This window comes from Anomalospiza imberbis, chromosome 1 (assembly GCF_031753505.1).
Source record: "Anomalospiza imberbis isolate Cuckoo-Finch-1a 21T00152 chromosome 1, ASM3175350v1, whole genome shotgun sequence".
Classification (NCBI taxonomy): domain Eukaryota; kingdom Metazoa; phylum Chordata; class Aves; order Passeriformes; family Viduidae; genus Anomalospiza; species Anomalospiza imberbis.
Genome location: NC_089681.1, coordinates 105,767,662 through 105,790,860, shown reverse-complemented (window position 1 = coordinate 105,790,860; position 23,199 = coordinate 105,767,662). Strand labels below are relative to the sequence as shown.

At 39.8% G+C, this 23,199-nt stretch overlaps 1 protein-coding gene across 1 annotated transcript in view; it reads left to right on the top strand.

The window, feature by feature from the left end:
* The first annotated feature begins 3,620 nt into the window (after nt 1–3,620).
* The window catches only part of NPSR1 (neuropeptide S receptor 1), a 59,633-nt gene continuing 40,054 nt past the window's right edge, over nt 3,621–23,199 (top strand). The window contains exons 1-2 of the mRNA XM_068203933.1: nt 3,621–5,209; nt 17,711–17,843. Of these exons, the coding sequence (XP_068060034.1) occupies nt 5,063–5,209; nt 17,711–17,843 (280 nt within the window). The 5' untranslated portion in view covers nt 3,621–5,062. The remainder of the gene's footprint in view (nt 5,210–17,710; nt 17,844–23,199) is intronic.

Below are 23,199 nucleotides of genomic sequence, written 5' to 3'. Positions count from 1 at the left end.
ACCTGATTAGAAACTGACATTAAGCGGAAAATTCAACTTTCCGTCAGTTTGGGGATCTGATTCAAAGCTGGATAGAGACTTAACAGGTGAGACAGATCAGCCTGGAGCCCAGCAGAGAACAGTTATCTCATTCTGCAATGCTTTTAATATTTCAAAATTAAGTTTATACAGATTCTGGATGAAAATCAAACTCAATTTTTTCCATCAAAGAGAAGGGCTTTTCAGCTATAGTTGCTAGCCTCTAACTCCACAACCAAGAAATTTGGGGATGTAGAGAATGCAGTGAGCTGGCCCTGTGGCCCAGGGTGATCCATGTGGTGCAGATGGAACAGAGTCACAACCCTGGAGTCTCTGCAGAGTGTAGCTGAAATTCACACTTCACAAAGAGCATCCTGGGAATGGCTAAGTTTGGCAGTGTCAACATGCTGCTACCAGGTTTTGCTTTGGGATGCAGATCCTGAAACTAAATGCTTGGGAGGAGGTTAAAACCAGCTTCAGAAAGCTTACTTTGACTCCCAAATGTTTAAATCCTAATAACAGCCACTTCATTCTGGAGGGTGGAGAATGGATGTTAGGGGTTTCTGTCAAGAAAATCCAATAACTGTTTTTTTAGCCTATAAAATACCATTGCTGTTTCAAGTGTTAGAAATCTGATGTCATCTCCACCTGGAGGGGCTCAAAAATTATGTAAATGTGAGTGCAAATGTGTGGTGGAATACTTGCATCCTAAGTAAGGCACACATGAAACCCTCTGTTTCACACACAGCAATGACCTACAAGAGTCCAGAAACTTGGGCATCCCTTCCCAGCCACATCCCAGGCACTGGGACCACACTGAGATTTTTTGGTTCCAGATTTGAGGCAATCAATCCAGCCTACCTGGGATGCCCAAGTCTGCATCCCTCTGGAGCCATGGTGCCAAAGGAACCCAACGTGCATGCTAAGCTGCTTGTTAAGTCAAAGGAGAACGGTTTTCTGACAGACAACAGGAATTGTGTCACTAATGTGTCAGTTCTGCTCTCCTGTGCAGTGGGGATAAGAGCACACAGCTGTAAAGTGGTGCTATGCTGCCAGGGCCAGCAGCTGAATCCCTCTGAATTGCCCCAGATGTTCAGCTTTTGGGGAGGAGCTGTGCATTGGGAAGAGCAGGCTAAATTTCCTCTTCCAAACCTGGCATATAAAGATTTGGATAAGCATGTTTTTTTTTTTTTTTTGCAGAGAAGCAATTAACTTGCTGCTCTTTTAGGGGTAAGAAATATCTCATTCTCTTTCTTCCTACAGTCAGATACCATTATTTGTTCTTTGCATTTAATATGATTATGCCTAACTACTCCAGGGTGCCAAAGCTCCAAAGAGCAAAAAACCAAATATTTTTTCAATTTTACTCTGAATGATGCCTAAATACAACAAAAATAAATCTACCATAAAGTCTCAGTAAAAAATATTATACACTTCAGCAGATTTTTTTCTACCCATTTCAGATGTGCCTGATCTTTTTAACAATTTGACACATTAGAATATATACACTGATTGACTTTTGGCAGGTTGTCTGCATCATGCACAAAAATACTGCCACACAACAGTTTCTGCAAGGGAAGTCAAGATACAGAAATGGATAGCATAGGAGGAACCAAATATGCCTGCATAGTCCCTCCTACTGCTGCTGAATTTTGGAGTGTAACATCCTCTGTGATGGCACCTCTGCCTGCCATGGAGCATCCACAGTGTGGTGCACAAATGACCCATCTCCATCTATTGCATTTCACAGCTGTTATGCAGGAAAGGCCAGAGTTTTTGCATGAGGAATTTCAGGCTTAAATAATCAAAATCACTAATTTTTAACCTGATCTTTAAAAACTTTGATTCATTGCTTCTTGTTTTTCCTTCTTTTTTTTTTTTTAACCTTTTCTTTCCAGAGTTACCTACCTACATCTACCTACATCACATCACATCACAACATCATATAACATCAATCTCCTGGTTTCATTTTCTGCAGTTGCACAGGGCTTCCTCTTCTTTCCAGAGGGGAGTGAGTGCAATGCCACTATGGGGAGAGAAAAGATGGGCATTGCACATCTGCCCCCAAGTTTCTGCACACTCAGGATATCAGTTTTGCTGTACACAGCAACCACAGAATACTCTTTTCACCTTTCAGTGGAACCATTTATACTCTTAGGTTTTCTGGTCCTTTGGTTCAAGGTTTTATTTAAGAAAACTAAATGTGTTTAGCTTCTGAGGCTGAGATAAAGGCAACGACAAAAGAAGAGACCTCTAAAGCAAGTTGTCTCTATTCTTCTTTCAAATAATCCATTCTTATTGCTTATGGATTTTTAAAATATCTTTCCAATTTATGAAGTGTGCAGTGGTGCAGTACTACAATACAGTGACTTTTAAAAAAGCCACTCTAAAGGTTAAGAAGAAAGAAGCATATTTTATTATACATTAGATAAAAAACCATCTTGCAATAATACTTGAGCAGCATTTTACATTAAAGCAGAGAGAAGACTGAATTTCTCTCCCTGTAAAACTGTCTCAGTCTCTTAAAACATTGAAAGTTCTCAGAGACTTTTCAAGTTCCCAGCTGAGGAAAAAACAAAGTGAGTTACCAGAATCAATCAGCTATTCTTTTAGCACAGAGGAGTTTCTAGGATTTGATCTTGCCTTTTGTAAGTTTTTAAGATTCAATCATAAAATATTTTATTTTGCCATTCATTTCAGAATTTGCTTAATATCACCATGGAGAGTGGGGAAAAAATTCTGAACACCAAATTTCAAGAGTTGCAATGACTTGTAGTGGCTTAAAAACAAAGTATTTTATTCTAGAGAATTAGCTTAATTCTAGATGTCGTACCACAGACAGCCCATGGCTTCAAATTCTGTGACTAAACAGCATTTTGACAAAACCAGCCCTCAACAAAACATGGCAATGAGAAATACTCACCGGCAGAAAAGCTAATAGTGATGGAAAATCTGAATTAGCCCTGTGTAGACTGGAGAGTGCTGGAGCAGGGCACGGTATAACCTTTTGCAGCACCATCAGCACTACTTAGAGAAAGTAGCTGGCAAAGCCACAAGTCACTCTAGGTTAGCCCTGAGAGCTGCACATGATCTGGCGTGTGGGGTAGATACTGAGAAGCCTCTTAGTGCCTGTAATATGCTTGAGCTTAACAGGTCTGTAGGAATGAAAGTGCAAAAAACCCATCAAACCCAAAAGTTCAATGTAATAAATTTTAACTCTAGCTAAGAGAATTCTGTAAATACAAGAAAGAAAGATAAGAAAAGGAAGAAGAGGGGTAAAAAAATGGTAAAATATTTTCAAAAAGCTTGGATGCTACCTAAATATTTCTTAGCAGAATTTCAAAGTCAACCTGTACAATCTGTCAGAAAAAAATGCAAAAATATTTCCCCTCTCTTTTATATTATATATCTATATATCTATATATATATATATATATATGAGCATTTCCCTGGTGGTTTTCAGCAAAATATTGTGGCTCTATAATATTTCTTTTTATCCTTTTTCTTTATAAGATTTCTTTTTTATCTATGTCATGTTCCAACCCATGAATCATTTGTCACCATAAAATATTGATCACTGGTGCGTATTAGTCAGAGTTGATTGCCTCGTGACTCGTACTGATTATCTGTATTGATCTAGACTGATTCCCTCATCTAATTGATTCCACTGAATGACTCTGATGACTCCAGCATCTTCTGGAGTGTCTGATTATTGCTCAGACACTCAGAGGTTTCTGCAATCTCTAGAACAGCCTGGTCCAAAGCCCTAGATCCAGGCATGTCCTAACTTGGAAGAGTTCAGAGTCAAAATTTGGACCTGAATTACCCCTGCTAATACTGGCCCTGGGAGCTGGAGGGCCCTATAGTAGCCCGTCTCTTACTGTCATGTAGGCAGGGATGGGCACAGTCCCTAGAAGACTGGGGACATGGATGATGTGGGCATGTTGTGGAGACCCCTGCTCCAGCACCTGGGGAAAAGGTGTGCTGTGCTAGCAAGAGAGAGGAGTTTAAAGACTCCTGAGCTCTCTCATGGCCATCTGTGCCTACATAAATGCAGGACTGGGTTTTGCCATGAGCAGGTAAGGAGAGATTGAATTGGTGGGGTGTGAGTGTGAAACACATCAAGTTCTGCTTAGGATTGCAGTGTCATTGGGCAGAGCATCCTCACAAAGCTGAACAAGTGCTGTATTAACAAGTGACTTTGAGCTCTGGTCAGGGAAGGTGAGTGCACTCTGATCTATCCCCTTGGTGTAAACCTAGGGTGACGCCACTGGAGATGGGTAAAAACATCTGAATAAACAGAGGGTATGTGGCCAGAAAATCTGTGAATAGAGAGATAATTGATTACCTTGTTCTGAAGAGTCTTGAGCCTCTAAGTATCTAGGAGATGTGCCTTTCCAGACAGGTTTTCCATATGGTGAAGAAAGTACTGCCTTCCTGGGTATACAGCAGACTCTAGCTCTTTGCAGAGGAGAGGGAGAGGTGTATTTATGAAGTCAGGTAGATATTGACAGGTACCTTAAGCCTACAAACTTAATAGGGTTTTTTTAATATGGGAGAGTGTGTTGGTATTTGTTTATGGATATACCATAAGACTAAAGGTAATCAAAATCATAATGAGCTCAGCTAAGGTAAGTAAGCAATGCTGCTGAGTGGAAAACCCAGGCTCCTGGGCTTAGTGCAGGGAGAAGCACCATGCTTTTACAGGTGTGCCTGACTCTACAGCTAAAAGTTTGGGGTGCAAGGTAATCCAGAGTCGACAAAGCACATGGCACACATGGCACATGTGTGCTGACTTTGTTACTGGCTGTTGCTGTTGGAAAGAGCATGTGGATGGCTGTTGTCAGAGCTGTACCAAAAGAAAGCTCAAAGGAATGCCAGCGTGGCTTTTTTTTTTTTTTTTCCTATCACTCAGCTGCACTGAAGCCCGACACCTCTGGTAGCCAGTGAGAAGCTGGTTTTGTGCTGTGCTTTTACGGGAGAAGCCTGGCTGCATTAACTCTTACTAAAACCAGCACTCCGACAACTTAAGCAGAATCCAGTGATGGAGGTCAACTCCACAGAAGCCAGCAGCAGCTCCCAGGGAGGCACCGGCTGTCTGGATCTTACCCTTGTCACCTTCACTGAAACAGTGACTTTTACAGAAGTGGTGGCAGAAGAGGAATGGGGATCCTTTTACTATTCCTTTAAGGTATTACTTTAAGGGGTGCATAACTTTTCTCAAATGCTTGCAGCTTTGGAGCATTTTCAGCACATATGTGGGGAGGCAACTCTTTAACTTTTTTTTCCAGATATTGGTGGGGTTTTTTCCCTGCAAAGACAGCTGACAGCATGTGTGAGGCATTTACTGAAAAGCAAAATACTTGTATAAATTGGACTTCAGATTTACATGTCTTAGCTAACTCTATCCCCTTCTAAGAGAGGACAGTACTGATTTTCTGTAGAGGTATTGTAATTATACATGCATCTTTAGTCAAAATCTCACATTATTTTAATACATTTTTCATGTAATTTCTTAGATGCATCATCTTGACATAAGGGATTTCTTTTCAATTTTCCAGCTGTAACAAACATTGTACACAAGTGAGATGGGGTTTTTGTTGTTTGGAGTTTTTTTAATCATGAGAGACAGGTTCTAATTTGTTGTTTGTTTGTTTGTTTGTGAGTTGAGTGGGGGTTGCAGTGTCTCTTGAAATCTGTTGTTAAGAATGCATCAGATGAGTCATTCAGTAGTGAATGCTGTTGAATTGAATGGGAAGTGTATTCAGTCATTACAAAACTAAACATCACCCTAGCAATATGTAAATGGAGGGAAAAGATTGGAGAAGTTCTGAAGTTCATATTTCCTTCAGATTTCTATGCCTGTTGCTACTGCTTAATTTTGTTCTGAATGCCACACGTCTCTTTATTTTTATGGTACGTTGTACAAGTTCAAGTCATTAAAAAGTCTGGCTAGGAGTGCCTTGCCGTTCCTTCTGGACCTCAGCACCAAAGTGATCAATTTCAGCTGGAATGATCCAGGCATTTATATAATTTGACAACATGTGAGGTAAAAGGGGATATATTCAGAAGCAATTTTTCTATCTGTGAGATTGGTAATGCTCTGACACAATCCTAGTGGAATTGGTGGAATTACAGCAGGTTCCCAGCTCTGATTAAGAAAGAGATGATCCATAGAGCCAGTCTTAATCAGTGAGGGTCTCTTTTAACGCACTGCTTATCATTGCTAAGGTAATACTTCCTACCTAGGATTTCAAGGGTGAAAATGATTTTTTGTTCCTTTTTTTTTCCTCTCCATGTTAGTCTCCTAAAATGCTCTGGGAAAAAAAAATCACAAGGGACAAGAAAAATATTTTAACAACTCTCTCTTTATCTCCTGTCTTCTTTTCACGGGGCTGTAAATCTGAACAATGTCATGGAAGCAGTATTTTATAATGGTAAAAGTGACAATTAATTCCATGATTAGAAAGTCCCAAGGCAGAAAAATGCTCGTTAATAGGAGAGATTGAGTAAATTACAATAATTAGGAAACCAAGGATAGTCATGCATGCTCATCCATTGCTAAAGGAAACGATTCTGTAGCTGAGGGCTTCTTATTAGACTTGCTCTTGAGTCTCTGCCGGTTGCCTGGTTCTGGCACATGTAGCATGAACTTTCCAAGGAGACTCACTGATTTCACATCAGTTACTAGCTGTTGATAGGCATGGAAATATTTTGACGCTAGAGACAAGTGACAGCTGGTGCAGCTGTAGGAAAGGAAGGAGAAAGCACCTGCTCTGATGACTATAGTGCAGGGAAGACAGGGCTCCCTGCCAGCAATTTCAGCACTCTGTAAAACCCACATGTTGAAGGTGCTGCTGATACCTGTTGACTCTGCTGGCCATCCTCCACGAGCTCTGCCTATGTTGTGGCTGTGTCCTTGCCCACTTCAGCAAGCCAAGCAGCATCGTCTTCCTCTTTACAATGCTAAAATAATTCAGCAGCTAAAATAATTTAAGTTTCAGTTTGGAACAGGCTGAATGAATTTGAAAAACAGAGTTCAGTGTTCAAAATGTAGATTACAAATTTGGTTTGGATTTTCAAACACACTGTAGCCTGTGGCTGACTGTGAAGGCAGGGTGGGTGGGTGGTCACTGCACAGGTTGACCCCAGAGCCTGGGTGCAGACAGAGAACACAAACTATTTCTGCTTGGAAAATGCAGATGTAACCTACCTCATCAAAGCAGTCATAGGAAAACATGATCTAAACTGATAAAAGGAGACTAGAGAATGGCACCCTGTACCTGTGTTGATGACTTTTTAATGATTTTACCCAATGACAGCTGCCAGGGTATCTCACATGCTGCTCAAACTACATGAGCATGTGCTGGTGTCTTCTTTTCCTCCCAAGCTGCAAGAGGATGGCTGGTACACACCCCAGGTAGTGTCTGTGTTATACTGTGGTGGCAACATGACAAAAGTAAAATAATGTTCATTAGAGTATTTCAGTGCCAGAAAGGCTGAGCTGTGAATGCTTCTCTTCTAGAAAAATTTGCACTTCTGTCTATTCCTCTGCATAACAACTAAACCCTGCACAGTTTCAGATTAGAGAATGTTTTGCCAGTTCAGGTTTTTGTTGTCTTTTTGGGAGGAAGGCTGAAGGGGGATTTTATTAATTTATTTTAGCTCCAAAATGGAGCATTTCCTCCACTTAGAGGAATGCAGATTTTCTTCTGGTAGTCATTACTACAGAAAGGCCAGCTGCTCATCAAAGCTTTGCTAATGAAGTCTAATTTGGGGCCATGTGGGCTAACTAAACTGACTCTTGGCATACAGAATGGCAGCTTTTGGGGCAGGACTGGGTGTATCCATGCACCACTCAGCATGCAAGATGAGCTGGTGCTTTTCATGGCAAAGACACTGCCTCATTCCCACTGCTATTTACGTCTTGCTGCTGTGTTATGGCAAATTGTCCCTGAAAACCCAGACCATCTTTCTTCCTGGGTGCCTTTCTGTGGGATATCCAGGTAGGTTACTGACTTAAACTACAAGGAATTCTGCTGGTTGCTTCGGCACCTAATTCAGAACAGATGTGCAAATTGGTATTAATTACAGCTCCAGCCTCCCAAGCCAAAGGAGAGTTCATTACATCCCTTTACAATCTCCTCCATATGTGCTTAATCCATGTGTAAAAGGGCTCTAAGTAAGCATCAATAACACCTGTCAAATACAGTAGTCCAGAAAGAGCAGAAATCCTCTAAATACCAGTAGCCTTCCTCTACTTTAGGGCCTTCTTAACTCTGCAAACCTGACAAGGTATAAACCAGAAACCTGCCTGGAGAAAAGCTGGAATTTCAGAATTCCAGAATAGGTTTGGCCCGATTTTGCGCAAGGCTGGGGAGGCTTTGTCAGGGCTGGAGGAAGCATCTCCTCCTGCCAGATACTAAACATCCCAGAAGCTTTCACAATGGTAGGAGCATGTGCTTGTCCTCAGAAAGATTGATTAGGGATCATCTCTGTTTTAAGAGCTCTGCTGAGAAAGAAGATGCCCTGCTTTTATGCAGGAAAGTAAAGTTTGGAGTGCTCAAAAGAGAAAGGAACAGCAACTGTGAGTTTTCTCAGTGGGACTGTGTCCCCACCATCATTTCCTACCTCCCAGCAGAGCTGGGAATCCATCAAGTCGTTCTTTATGTTTCCTGCTATGTAGAATCCTCACCTGTGCAGCAGGACACAAAGGTTTTGTTGTTTACATCCAAGATTGCTGGGAACCCCAGTGTCCTCCCTGCCAAGTGGGAACCCCAATCACTGGTCCAAATGTTCACGCACCCCTGCCTCTGGCCCCATGAGCCCTGGTCCCTGTGCCATGCAGCAATAGCACAGCAGTGACACTGAAGTGTTACAGCTTTCGGGAGGAACTGTGTGCCTGTCAAAGCCATCACAAATTATTCTAAACATATGTCTTTGACTGAACTCCCGCAACATTGCAGCATTCCCTGTACCTGTGTGTTTTAGCCCACGTAGCTCACATATCAAACAGGTCAGCACAATCTAGCACAAGTAAGCACAACTCTAAAAACATGATCTGCTTATCCATGGAGCTAGTGCTCTTTACAAAGGTTGGGGTTTTTGCCATCACCAGCAAAGAGCTGAGGAGACCAACATGTCAAGAGGTTTTGTAGGACTGTCCAATTACATGGATTTGGCTCCAGGTGTTCTCAGAGACTGCTGAAGTCACAGTCTGATGTCTCTATCCTTTCATCCAAATGTAGGAGTCACTTTATCTCCTGAAAAGTATTTGCTTATGCTATTGCTCATTCTGATTTTCAAGCAAATATCACAGAGCATCCCATCATTGAATACATAATAGGAAAATAATAATGGGTGCTGTCAAATTTCTGGAGTAATCTCTGTAAATGCAATCACACATTTTAGAAAATAGACATATCAAATAATTCAGAGGTAACTTTGCAATCTTTTAGTGGGGGAGAGGAGGAGGATTAAGTTTACACAAATAAGGTGTCAGGGACTCCTGAACACAGCCTCTGCAATATGCTGTAATGACTGTTGCTATTCCTGAGATGCTGTGCTGAGAACAATCTCCTTGGGAAACTGCTGCTGCAGTGCTGTTGGCCAGGCTGGCCTCATCCAGTGGCTTAAATGCAGCACAGAACGGATCTGGCAGTATGACAGCCCAACAGGGAGCAGCTGCTCTGAGCCAACTGATTTGGGCTGTTCTACAATAGCAACCCTCATACTACTGTCCCTGTGCTCCACACAGGCACATGGTTTGCACCTGTCTGCCTCTTCTATATAACTATGCCTAGAAAGTATAAATATTTTACATTTTTTGTGATATTTTAATTTTACCAATTAAGCATACATAATAATTTTAAGTAACTAAGGAAAAAAACACTTTGGAGTTTTAAATAGGGCTGTCAAAAATCATACAATTATGGATGGACCTTTGAGTGATCTAATATTATCTTTCTACATTAAAAATATTCTACAAAAAATAGATACACTATTAAAATTTATGTTTTCTAATGACATTTAAATCAGGAATATCTGTCTAATTCTGTGGAATTTTCCTAGAGTGCAATAGGTAAAACGTCCTGCAATAACTGAGCAGTACTGCCCGCATTTGTTATCTGTCTTGTATCAAAGACAGGGCTTTCTTATTTGCCATCACAGCAGAATGGGAAATAAGAACTATTTGGTGATAGAATTGAATTGAATTAATCACATTTGTTACTGACTGTCACCATCACACCGATAGAGAATTTTGGGACAGAGTGGGGGCTTGTTCAGCTGTTGAGGTTGGAAAGATCGTTGCAATTAGCATGCATTAGATTGTGTGCACTGAAGGGACCCTGCTCATCCATGGTGATGAAGTCAGAGCTAAGAAATAGGTTTGTTAAAAAAGCAGAGGTTCACAAAAAAAAAAAAAAAAAAAAAAAAAAAGCTAGATTTCAAAAAGATGAAAAAGTAATCTGGATAACAAAATTGCCCCTTTCAATGAGGATGTGTCCCGATTTAGTGAATACACTTTCTCAGCTTTTCTGTTTTCCTAGGTCTAAAAGGAAGAAAATATTGTAGATCTTTCCTCTATGTAACACATAAACATAACATATGAGTGGAATACCATATCGACACAAACTCATACAAAACCGCTTCTCAAGTTCAACAGAACAGAAAAAATCGTGTTCCTTCCAGCTGTGTGTTTTTCCCAACGATAAGGACTCTTTGGGAAGTGACTGTTGCCAGCATATTTGATATGTTGGTGAAGGTTTCATATGGCAATGCATTCCAGTTTTGCCAGAATGTTCCATAACCTTGGGCTGGGAGGATAACCCAGGCAATCAGTTAGAAAGCAGCTCAGTGAGGCAGCCTTTGCACAAGGGATAGGAGGGCTATCAAACACAACCAGTAGCATTTAAATGAGAAAGCAGCAGTCCCAGAGTCAAACCTGGGGCTGAACTGGTATTTAGGAACTTTGAATCAGGCTCCATTCCAGGCCACACTAATTAAAAAAAAAAAAAAAAAAAAAAACAACTCCTAGAGGGCTTGTTGCCTGCTGAAATGTGTTTCTCACAAATTCAATCATAATGGAAGCACTTTCAATGACAAAATATAAAACTTAGCTTTTTACTTTCTTTTCTCCCAGTCTTTCGTAACTTCACATGAGTTTTCCCTGGGTTTTTAAGTGTCAATCAAATTGTTTTCCCAGAATTTTTAGGAATATCTTGTGTGAAATCTGTGTAGAAACATCTTCTCAGTTTTGCCTTGCTGGATGGAGATCCTTCTTTTGAAACATAATTGTATTACAAGGGTGGACAGTACAACTTCCTGCTGCTTGTGACAGCTAAGGCTGACGATTTCACTGACCTGCCCAGTTGTTTGAGCATGTTTCTTTCTTATTGAGACAAGGCCTATCAGCAAATGAATCAAGAACTTTTCAGCCATTTTTTTTTTTCAGCTTTTCTTTTCTTGAGCATTAGGAGGTGACTTGAATTAATAATCTGAATCTTCACATTCAGGTCATTAGTATTTGCTGTGTGAAGCTTATTTCTAGCCCAAATATTCTGTTTGTTGTGCCTCTTCTTGTAAGATATTTGGTGCCCCTTACTTTTTTCCTTCTTGACAGTCAGAACTGTTGTCTGCAATTAAAGTATATGCAATGTACCTACAGCTTTTCTTCAAGCAGATTGTTGTTATGTTGTGGGTTTTTTTCACAACCCAACTTGTGTAGAAAGTTTCAGCACAGGAAGAAATATGGATGTTTCCTTGGAAGTTTAACCAAGTGTGGGTTTTTTTGTATTAAAGAACCTTTATTTTGGAGGTGGCAAGCATAACCATATTCATGACCCCTTCAGTGGTATGACACTTCATTTCTGAAAGCCCACAGTTTAAGCTGATCACACCTGGCAGAAATTCTTCATCTCAGGACTTTAAATAAATATAAGAAAAAAGCCATCTTATAATTTTAACGTTGTTTTTCTTAAGACAATTATGTTTTTACCATTTCCATGTCAGTAGCCTTTACACCCATACTCTTTACTTGCAGAGCAAATTTTAATTTACATGAAGATTCCCAGAAAGATCTGAGCAGTTCATGTTTGTTTGATACAATAAATAATATGCAATGTGTGCAAAGCACTCATCTGATTATATCTGTGTAAGTATCTTTTCGTTTTAAGAATATTTGTTAAGAAAATAGGTCTTATGCATACTTATGTGTGTGCATAACAATTCAAGTAGGGAAGGACTTCTGGAGGTCACCTGAACCAACCACTTGAAAGCAAATCCAAATTATGCCAGATTCCTCAGGAGGACAGTGTCTATTTAAGTTCTGAATATCTTTACGGATGGAAATCTCACAACCTTTCTGGGTTCCCATCCTGGTGCTTAAGCACCCTCATGAAGAACAATTTTCTCTTAATGTCATACCAAGATGACCTGTGTTGCAACCCTTGTTTGTGGACTCTTGCCCTTTAATGATGCACATCTGAGAAGAATCTAGCTCCATCTTTTCTGAACCCTCCTGCCAGATAATTGTAGTCAGCACTTAGACCCCAGAAGGCTCCTCTAGGATTTCTGCTGTGTAGGAATCTGGCAGTATGGAGAAGAGGTGTTTTATTATTTTTGCTTTATTTATTTATTTAAAAATTCAATTACTTATATCAGAGGTTTATCCAGTACTTTAAAACTCCCTAACTGGGTTACTGGGTGTATTTCTTTTATTCTCTTCAGTGTTAGAGTCCAAAGTGCAATTTGCCTTATAGATAAGCTGATTATAAATCCCTGACAGAAATCAGTCAAACTGCATGGCACCTTTCTGCCTATGGAAATTAATTCTCCTGGTTTTTGGGGTTCTTTTTGGGGGGGTCGTTGGTTTTTCTTGTGTGTTTTTTTTTTTTTTTTTTAAAGTTTTTAAGTTTCCATCCTAAATGGGGAATGTTAAAAAAGCAAATCCATCCTGAACATTTTCAGTTTTTAATGTTCAAGATTCCAGATCTTCTACAGTAGGATCAAAAAAAATTGCTAATCTAGACTGCTCCATTTTTCTACATGGTCTGCAATTAATGTGATTATTTTAGAGAATGAGAAAAGATTTTTCTCTTTTTTTCCCTCCTTAAAGTGCAATTCAATCTACTAGTGGTGAACTTGACCATGAGCATGACAGTTACCCAATTTAACAAGGGGATTTATATATTCTTCTTATGTGTTAAGAGCACTCTTGCAAAATTGCTTGGCTTGCTTCATGATTGCAGCTCTCTTACAATCTCAATTGCTGCTACACTAATCCCGTAATTTTTAAAATATACCAAAGGCAAGATCATTTGTGTATTCCCAGAGTTTATCAACTGTCAAGAAAAAGCTGTTCAGAGACTTAAGCTGCTACTGGCTTGAGATATGAGGGATCATGCCTCTTCTTCACTCAGGAGACCAAGAAGATGGTGCGGAAAGATACCAGGTCAGCAGGACAAAGAAGTTACCACAGGCCTGCAGTCCTCATATTAAGAGGCCAGTCAGCCACTCCAGGCATGGAGTATCTCTTCCTCTCTTTTTCTATTTGCTCATTTCTTATATGAAACCTATTTTTTTCCAGCTTGTTTCCCCAGCAGCCTCAGCAGCTAGCGCTAAACTGTTTTAGATTGTGTCCCTGTTCAAGTACAAATAATCTTTGTCCATTGATAGTTGAACCTCTCTTTCTATTAGGCAACTTCTCTAATATCAGACAAAGGCTTTTGCACCTCAAGACATGAGGAACAGCACCTCTGTTGGAATGGGCTATCAGGTATATCCCCCTTCCACAGTCACAGCTGGTGCTCCCCCACAAAGGGGATACAAATCCTGAGATATGACAGAGGAAGGAAGTTGGCTGGGTTGAACTGGAAGGAGGAATGGCATTGTGGTACCAAAATGCCACCCAACATCTCCAGAAGGATTTAACTATGGTCTTGATTAAAGGGGTTTGCAGGGGTGATCTCTGCCTCAAATATAAAGCAGAATACAGCTCTTGTTAGACTTATTCCAGCCTCTGGATTCAGAAATTTCATTAGAGAAAGAAAATGACAAGCCTTTTTTACAGCCAAAGGAAAATGCACACAATCTTCAGACAGGTTTTCCGGCTTACATTTCACCCATGAATAGGCATTTTCTTCATTGGCTAAACCTGGTTTTAATCTTGGAGCAACATAGCAAAACCTGAATATGCTCTCTGGATGTTGAGCACTTCCATGCTCCAAACACAGCAGCCTTATGGAACAGCAGCATGTGCAATGGCTCGAGTCAAGCCAAGAAAATCCTCTTGACTTTCATTTGTTGGTGACATTAATAATGTCAACAGCATCTCTAGCTTTTCTAACCTGAAATAACTGCCGTATGACACTAGTCTCTCATGGCATTTTCATCTAGTGTAGTTATTAATGCCCATTTCAAAAGAAGCCCTTGTCAAAAGAAGTTTGGGAGATATTATTATCTTCCTTTTTATCAGAATGCTTCTGATGTTTGCACATCATATTATTGAGGATTATTTTTTGTAAATTACTTTGTCCAGGATTGTTATTAAGAAAGGATTTTTGTTTGATGAATGAGCAAGACATGAAACTAAACACTTCTATGTCTAAACAACCTGAAGATGATGAATAAAACTAGAGAAAATTCAGCTGGAGTGGAATTCAAAGATCCATCAGCTGTCTGTCTAATCTAATAACTATTTTTAAGGCCTTCACAGATGGAAGTTTTCCTGGCTCAGTCAATCTCTCTATCTATGATATATTTTAAAGCCTTCTCTTCTTTTTAAATTTTCATCCTGAATTCTGTACCCTAGTTTTGATTTTTGTCCAGCCCACAGTGGATCTAAAGAAGAGATTAGTTTTTTACTTTTTTACATTAGTCTTTTTGTGTCCTCAAGGCTATGTTCATCTTTTCCTGAAGTCGGCTTTTCCTGGATTTAGCAACTTCATTCATTCAGTCATTTTGCCTGACTATATCCTTTATGTTAACTCGTTTGTGTGTCTCTCTTGAAGCACTGTGCCCAGGAGTGGGCACGGTGCAGTGGAAAGATCAAAGCAGAGGCACATGAGCCTGGTGTTGATACCAATGTGGTGGTGGCTGTTGCTGTCATGGTAGGGTGATTCCATAATGTTCTGGGGTACTTTGCACATGTGCTGCATGTGAGGGTTGATGTTTTGCTGGCTGATCCAACCAAGTGTGATTACACTCACTACACTGCACTTCTCCTTGTTGGACAGCATGTTGCTTTTTTCCCAGTACACGTTTCCAATTCATGAAGATAATTTTGAATTCCAATCCTACCCTCTGCAAAGGCCTTTATCACAGTGGGCATCCCATTAATAACCATGGAAGTTTTCATTCTGCAAGTTAACACAGACTGAGAGAGGCTGCAGTGATTTAAGTTGCCTATTGTTATGGCTCCTTAATCCTCAGGAATGAGATCTTTTTCCTTTTTGTCAGAATGGCAGCTCCCACAAATAGATTAATAGAAATTTTGGCTTTATTTCTTTGTCTGTGGCCCTTCCAGACTTACCTCTATTTTCAGTGTTTGCATTTTTAAGTTGTCTTTGCAGTCTGGTTTAATTTCTGGAGTCTAACATTGCTTAATTATTAGGCATTGCTATTAAATTGGCAGAAGGGATTTAATCTGACCATTCGTACTGTGCTCTTATCCTTCTAACACAGCCTCTGATGCTCCATAGCTATTTCTTCTGTGGAATCATAAGAAGATTTGAGTGTCAGATCCTTCTTCTGTTCCTATCTATATCAGTATAATACAGGAATATAATTCCTTTTAAGAAAATGCTCTTCTGATTTTATACCAAAAAAATGGGAACAAGTCTAGTCCCTTAGTTTTCTTCATGTGAGAAATATGTTTTCTGAAATGGAAAAAGCAAAACAAGCCCTGAGGAGAAACCATTGATTTCAAGGACAAAAGTGATGTGAAATCTTATCTTTTATGATTTTATTGTCTTCCAAAAAGACGTTTCCTTCCAATTCCTGTACTAAGAAAAGCATCCCCATAAAAATAGTTTCCACCATATCTCTGCACACATTTTTAAGGAAATTTGTCTCCAAGAAATTCAAGAGATTTGCAGATACCCCAAAAAGATGGATTTTTTTTAATCTAAAAGCAAAGTATCTAGCCCACACAGGTTGTCTCATCTAGGTCACTCTATATTCAGTGGAGACAACCCATCCCAAGGTAGGTGAGATGAGTGGTGACTCATCTCTGAGCCACTGCTATTACCTAGACAATTCTAAGACAATTCAGAATAGTTGTGTCTCTTTAGAACTTTAAAGTTAGGTGAGATGACATGAATGGTAGATTATGTTGATGAAAATCATCATGCTGGGAGAAGTGAAATCCTCTCTACACAGCCTTCATTGTTTGCTTAAACTAATCTCTGGGCTCAAGCACAGAGTGCCACATCAAATTGCCCCTCATCAGGTCTTGCCTTCCCTGCACGACTGCGTGATCCACAAGGTAGTGTGGCTCCTTAGGTGGAGCAAAGCCGAGGCTGCTTCCCAGGAGAGGCTGCTCGGGGAGGGGGGCGATGGGAGGGACTAGGAGAGACAATGACTGCTGGCCAGGAATGAGGCTATGCGCTAAGGCTAATTCCATGTCCCTGCTCCAGTCCTTTCATTCCTCCTTCCCTCCCCATGCTAACAGTGAGCTATTTATTTCCAAGCAGAAGGAGCTCTGGTTTCTGCTCACCACAGTGGCTTACAAATGCTTTTAATGAATGTTCTCACTGGCTTCTGCTCTACTATCAGCCCAGTCAGGTAGGTGGGGTCTTACTGGCAGCATCCTGCCCCCAGCCTGCTCAGGACAGGTCCTTGAGGCCACGTCTGTAGGGCCAGCACCTGGCACCTCTCCTCAGCTGCAGTCCTCACTTGCCTCCTCCATCTTCCTCTAACTCCGATGTTGTGGGTTTGCTGTCTTGAACTGAAAGTTCCCAAACGACTGCATTGACAAAACCTAAAACAGTTGCTAGGATGTAAAGATTGGGTGTGCACTCACCAAACAAGCAAACGTGGACACATACGGTGTTGATCCTGCAGCCAGAGCATCCTGAAGCTTTGAGAGCACGAATAGCTTTCTTCCCTTGTTTTCTTTGTACACACACCACTAGGGGACGTTTTGTCATCACGTTTCAGTCGCTACACAAGTATACTTTATTGGGTCATGCTTCCTTTTCAGTCTTGGTGCACATCTAGATCATGGAGTGGATGTCTGAATTTCATAGGACTTGTGAATGACTCAGACTTAACTGAAGTTGGGAAAGAGAGAAGTATTTATTTCCCCCATTTCTCCAAAGGAGCCCATCTATCAATATTCCTTATGAAGTGAGGCAGCTGGTTATTTCACAGTTTGCTGGAGCAGCACAAGAAAGCTGAGAGCTGACTCTCATTTTAGCACGAAGTGCAGAATACAGACACTGCTAGTGGTTTTGTGAAGAGAAAAGTAATATACAGCCACTGCAAACCAAACTGGAATGAACATCACTAGCAATGATGCGTGTTAAGTATTTTCTGAAAAAAACCAAGAATGTCTTTTAGACTAAAAAGTTGAAATCAATTGGCAAAACTCAAATTTCACTCCTGTTTTTCATTCTCATCTGATTTGTCTGAGGAAAAGTGACTGTCCATCCACTCATCAATATGCTTTTTCCCCTTCTTTCCATTGCAGACAGAGCAGCTGGTGACTCTTTGGATTCTCTTTATTGTCACAATTGCTGGAAATGCCATCGTGCTTTTCTCTACCTGGAGGAGGAAGCGAAAATCTCGAATGACCTACTTTGCTACTCAGCTGGCAATCACAGGTAGTGTATGGGAGGGGAAAGGGCACCTGGCCTGCACTGGAATCACTATTAAAAGGACAAATAAGAAAATGCGAGTTGAGTGGTGAAGAATTCAGTTGCTACCTAATGTCCAGGTACAGTTTGCCATAAAGCAAATAGATGGCTACTTATCTTAGGGCTCAGTCTGACTCTGGTCTAAAAAGATGCTGCTAGATGTAGTAGTATGCAGCAGCTGCAACTCATTGATGTCACTAAATCTTATCATCCAGTCTGAGTTTGCATCTGCATTTCCCAGAAGCTATGTCTCCAGCTGTTGTCATGGAACTGCTTAAATTAAACTAGTTTAAGATGAATCTCTTGTGTTCTTCTACTAAAATGACTCCATCAATTATGTTCCTGCAGTGAAGAGTGAAAATAACTTCATGTTGTCCGGTTTAACGAAGTAAGGGAAATATAATAATATAAAGGTGGAGAGGAATGCATTTAGATTTTTTTTTTAACAGACAAAAGGATGCTGATCCAAGGACTTTGTAGTTTTTAAACAGAATGTGAAATGTACAGAAGCCTGGTTCATAAAATGTCAGTCTCAGCAAGAAGGAAAGGAAATGAGCATAAGCAGCACATTGTTTCTCTGTGGTCTTGAATGGACTACATTTGTGGGGGTTTAAGTTTCCCAGGGGAAAATATGTGCTGTTTCTACAACAGTGTCCTGCTACTGATCCCTGCTTACAAGACATCTGTGTTGTACTGTTTGTGTATATAGGATATATTTATATGCTTCTATTGCTTCCCTTCCCCCCCCCCCCAAGCTATGATAGGATTTAGAGCACTTTTTCACTAAAGAACCATTTAATATATGATTTTCCAACAATACTGCATCCTCCTTTGGTGTCTGTTGTACCTGCGTCTAAACTGGAAAAACAAAGCACTACACTGCCCAATTTTCAATATGCATTTTTGTAAATAAATGAACTCCATCATCTCAACCATGTCTACTCAGGAGCATGTTCTGTTTGAAGAACTACTCTTAGCTGAAACAGACCAGGGTGTACAAATTGATGCAAAAAGGCAGGCCTGTAAGAGGTGATGTGAGAATCCTTGCAAGGTGAAGAGGTGAAGGCTTGCAGTGACTCCTCTTCTGAAGTGCTGACAGCTGGTTTTCCTATTTGCCTGAGTCACCTGTAACAAACGCTTTTACTTCTTATCTCAGTCGTGACCTTTATGCTGCTTCCTTCATGAGCCAGCAGTATTGTCCATCAGGTAAGGCAGGTCAATACAGCCTCACCCCACAGCTTGGAAGCATCAAACACAGATCAAGCACTACAGTGTTCACAGGAGTTTCAAAATAAACAGTTTCTGCTCAAAAAGTTCCCAATTCCAGATGAATGGAATGTACTCAGGCAGCCAAGCAGAAGTACAGGCAAAGAAAGAAGAGCAGAGGAAGCCCCAGATGGAGATCATCCATTTCATACTTACTGTCAGGTGTTCTGGGAGGAGTCTACTGCTGTAGCTGTGCTGGGTAAGTGTCTGAGTGGGAATTTTTCCATTTTGTACCTATAGGAAAAAGGACTTTTTGTATTAGAATGGCTCATGGAGAACTATTCACTAGGGGTTTAAATACTGTCAGCATGAAGGGAGAAGAAGGTATTGCAAGTGTACTTTTGAGGGAGCTAAAAGAATCAATGACAGTGGCAAAGACAACAAGGCAAATATACCATTAGATGTGGGCAGCAAATAGGGCTACACAGCTGATGGTATAATTTGACAGAGATTTGTGTGTTCCACTTGCTGATTCTTCAACTTCCCCTTCCCTAAAATTATCCTTAACTTTTAAAATTGCCTAAGTTCAACAGTCTGTTCCATTTCATATTACAAAAATTCACATAGAAAACTCACTTGACATTCACATCTGCAACGTTCAAAGAAGTAACTTCAGTTTAAACAGCAAGGCTCCTTTCAAGAAGTGTCGATTTCTTTTTTGTGATGCAGGAGTCAGAACTCTAATTTATCTTCCCGCACCAAGACTGCTTGTCAGTATTTTGGCAGAAGGAAATGACTTAATTCCTGAAATTGAGCCATTTCACTTTCTTATCTTTAAAAATATTATTAAAAACAAAGCAAGCTGGCAACAGTCATCATCCTTTCACAACAAGTTATGAGGTAGACACAGAACATTATGAAAACACTGACCTGTCACATTGCTTTGACATGCCAAGCATATTTAAATCCTACCAACTAAGGCCTAATCTCCTGGCAAACAGTTTCTGCTTAGTCAATATTACTACTTCCATCTATTTTGAGGTCCTTAAAATATTTATTATTTCTGTCCAGTAGCAGAAAGAAGAATAATGGATATAGCTTTATCAATGCAGGCATTGCAAAGCCATTTTAAAAATTTTGTCTATTGATCTGTGGCTCAATAGTTGAGTTGCGCTCTCAATTCTCACATTTTCCCACTGATGTAGTATCAAAAATGAAATTAAAATGTAGCCTTTGTGTTAGAATAAACAAGGATTCAAATCAAAATTGTGCATAATACATGAATACGAAGTGAGTGCTATTGTTCTTCTTGACTGGTTGCCAAGCCAGATGCAGATGAGAAGTAACTAACTGATTGAGGCTTCTTTCAACACCAACAGAATTCAGTGGTTCAACCCGCTCTGCAAATCTAGAGAAGATTCTTACTGATCCTTTGCTACATCATAATTCAACGTGGTGCTCAAGGTTGCAGGGATCTGTAGGAATGTGAGTAATCCCTTCAACTTCAGAATGCTTAAGGATGTTGCTGAAGCCTGGATTCACAATATTTCACATTAAATATACACTTATACAATGCTTGTGTCAGTACCTCATTTAAGTCTATGTCTAACTCTCAGTTCATGCTAAATCTCTTTGAAATTATCTGGGAATTAAGCAGTAGGAAATCAGCTAAGAGTTAACAGCTGAGCTCAACAATAGTACTAATCACTCAGCATCAGCTAATTTAGCAAAGAGGAATATTGCCGTATTTGCCTTGTGTTCAGTTTTCAGTTTGCCTTTGGGCATATTCCTCTTCTGTAAAAATGTTCTTAGAAAGAAGTTTGTCTGCACAGACTGAAACTAAAGCTAGGTTTCCTACAGATTTCTATCTCCAAGGTAATTTAGTTTCTCAGAAAGAGCAAGCTCTGAAGATTACCCTGTGAGGAGGGTATTTCTAAGCACTTTTCCCTAAACACTTTTCTTCTGAGCTTAGCACAAGTTATGCTCATGGCATAGCTATCTCTCCTGGCAGGAAATCTCTTACATCTTCCCCTACCCGATGCCATTTCACATAACTTCAGAGTCTTAGTGTATTTAAGATGTTTGCCTCCGACTGAAATCACCAAGTGGTCCAAGATCAAAGAGTGGGATGAGTTCACAGGCACTGTATAAAGCTGGAAGTATTGAAGTGAAATATTGTTTTCAGAAAAGATGGTTTGTCCACACATTTATATCTGTATAGGTCAGTTTACCCAGCTCTACCAAATGAAGTCCTTCTTATGTTTACTCTCAAAATGTAAAAGCAGTGGACATGAGGCATATATCAAATCATTTGAGAAGTAGTGGATAAGAAATGTAATTTATAGGCCAAAGAGTTAGTACTTTGTAACAGGAAGAACTGCTATTATTTGACCAATTCTAAAACCAATCATGCAATACATTAAAAAAATCTAAATTTGAATGAAAAAAAATGAAGAGAATGAATGAAAAGAAAGAATTTTCTTCTCATAATTTTCCATTCAACTTTAACTACTACTGACAGAGGGATGTATTTAAGTTCCTTTTATTGACGAGAAGTAGGTAGTTTTCTCCAACATTACCATCCGGAAATTTGGAACTTGAAATGTTATGACCTTTAGCTCAGTGTGTTTCTATTCCACCATTTAGCAGAGATCAGTAATTTAGGAACCGTGTTACATTTTTTCCATTGTTGGAGTATAAATACATAAAGGCATTTCACTGTATGCCAGATTTTAAGCTATAATCTGACAGTCTTGTTTGGAAATATGTGTTCACATAGGTATTGCTGTGGCTGTAATGAAGAGAGAAAACGGAAAGGACATCACCTAACTTCTATGGTAGCTTACATATAAACAGGAAACCAAGATATTTTCTGTAAACATATGCAGCTGTACAGTCCATATTATGGTATAAAGACCACATCCTAAGGGATGACTTGAGAATTACATTAAAAAGACAAGGAGGTAACTTAAAAAGTGATATAAAGATATTTGTATCATTACTTTCCTCAGTTGTTCCCAGAAAGTTGAAGGTCTTGGTCCTCACCAGCTGCAATCATTTTGTTTAGTGTTTGGTAAAAAGCCAATATACTGGGAACCTGCTATGAGAGGGCAACGCAAGCATATAGGTGGAAATGGACCCTGCTAAAGCAGAGTGCTGCTTTATTTCTGTGCTTCTTCTGCCCAGAGAGAGCATGACTGTGAGACTTGAACCAACTGGACCCAATCAGTGACTTCTAGGGGGACTTTGGATTAGATGACCGAAGGCAGAGACTACCAACTAATTTTCCAGTTAAATGCACTAAATGAGTGCATCTAACTGTGCAGCTACAAGAGCTAAACATGAACAAATTTTGTCCTTCTTTTCTTCTTCTTTTTTCCCCTGCACCAAAACCAGTAGGGTACTGGGTACTGACTGTTTTAATGTACTGGGCTTGTCCTTCAATAATTTTCTTTATTGTTCTATATGACTTGAAGGAATGAAGATGACTTGTTACTCCATGATGTGTAAAAAAGCTTAATATTATAATACCATTACCAAAATTAACATGTAGAACATTATTAACAGATAATGGTCTCTGTTCTAGCTTTTCAACAGGAAAATGATACTTGGAATATTTCTGCACTTTAGAGAAATCATACATACAAATTCATCAGTTTTACAAGTACTTTAGACATCACAGTGATTATGAGCATTGGAAGTTAATTGCACAGAGCCAATTAGCAGCTAAATCAGCAAGTCACCTTAATGGAGGTGGACTGTTGGCAGCCAAAAAGTCCATAGAGTTCCCAGTTATACTGGAAAACTTGCCTATCTTGCCAGCTGGGTCTTGGCTGGAACCTGCCAATATGATTTACACAATTGTTCACCTAAGACACAGAAACTTAATGCACAAAACTGAACTAATTCCCAGAAATCTGTCTTCCTCCTCTTTCCACACTAATTGTCTCCTATTTGTAGGAAAAATATGAAGGCTGAAGAAAGGTGAGAGTTTCATCATCCTACCTGCAGAAAAGAAAACTTAGAGGAAGTTACCATCATACTGCAGAAATCATTGCTAAAATTGAGAGAAGGACATGTGCATTTCTTATATTCATTATGTCCTAAAACCTCTTGA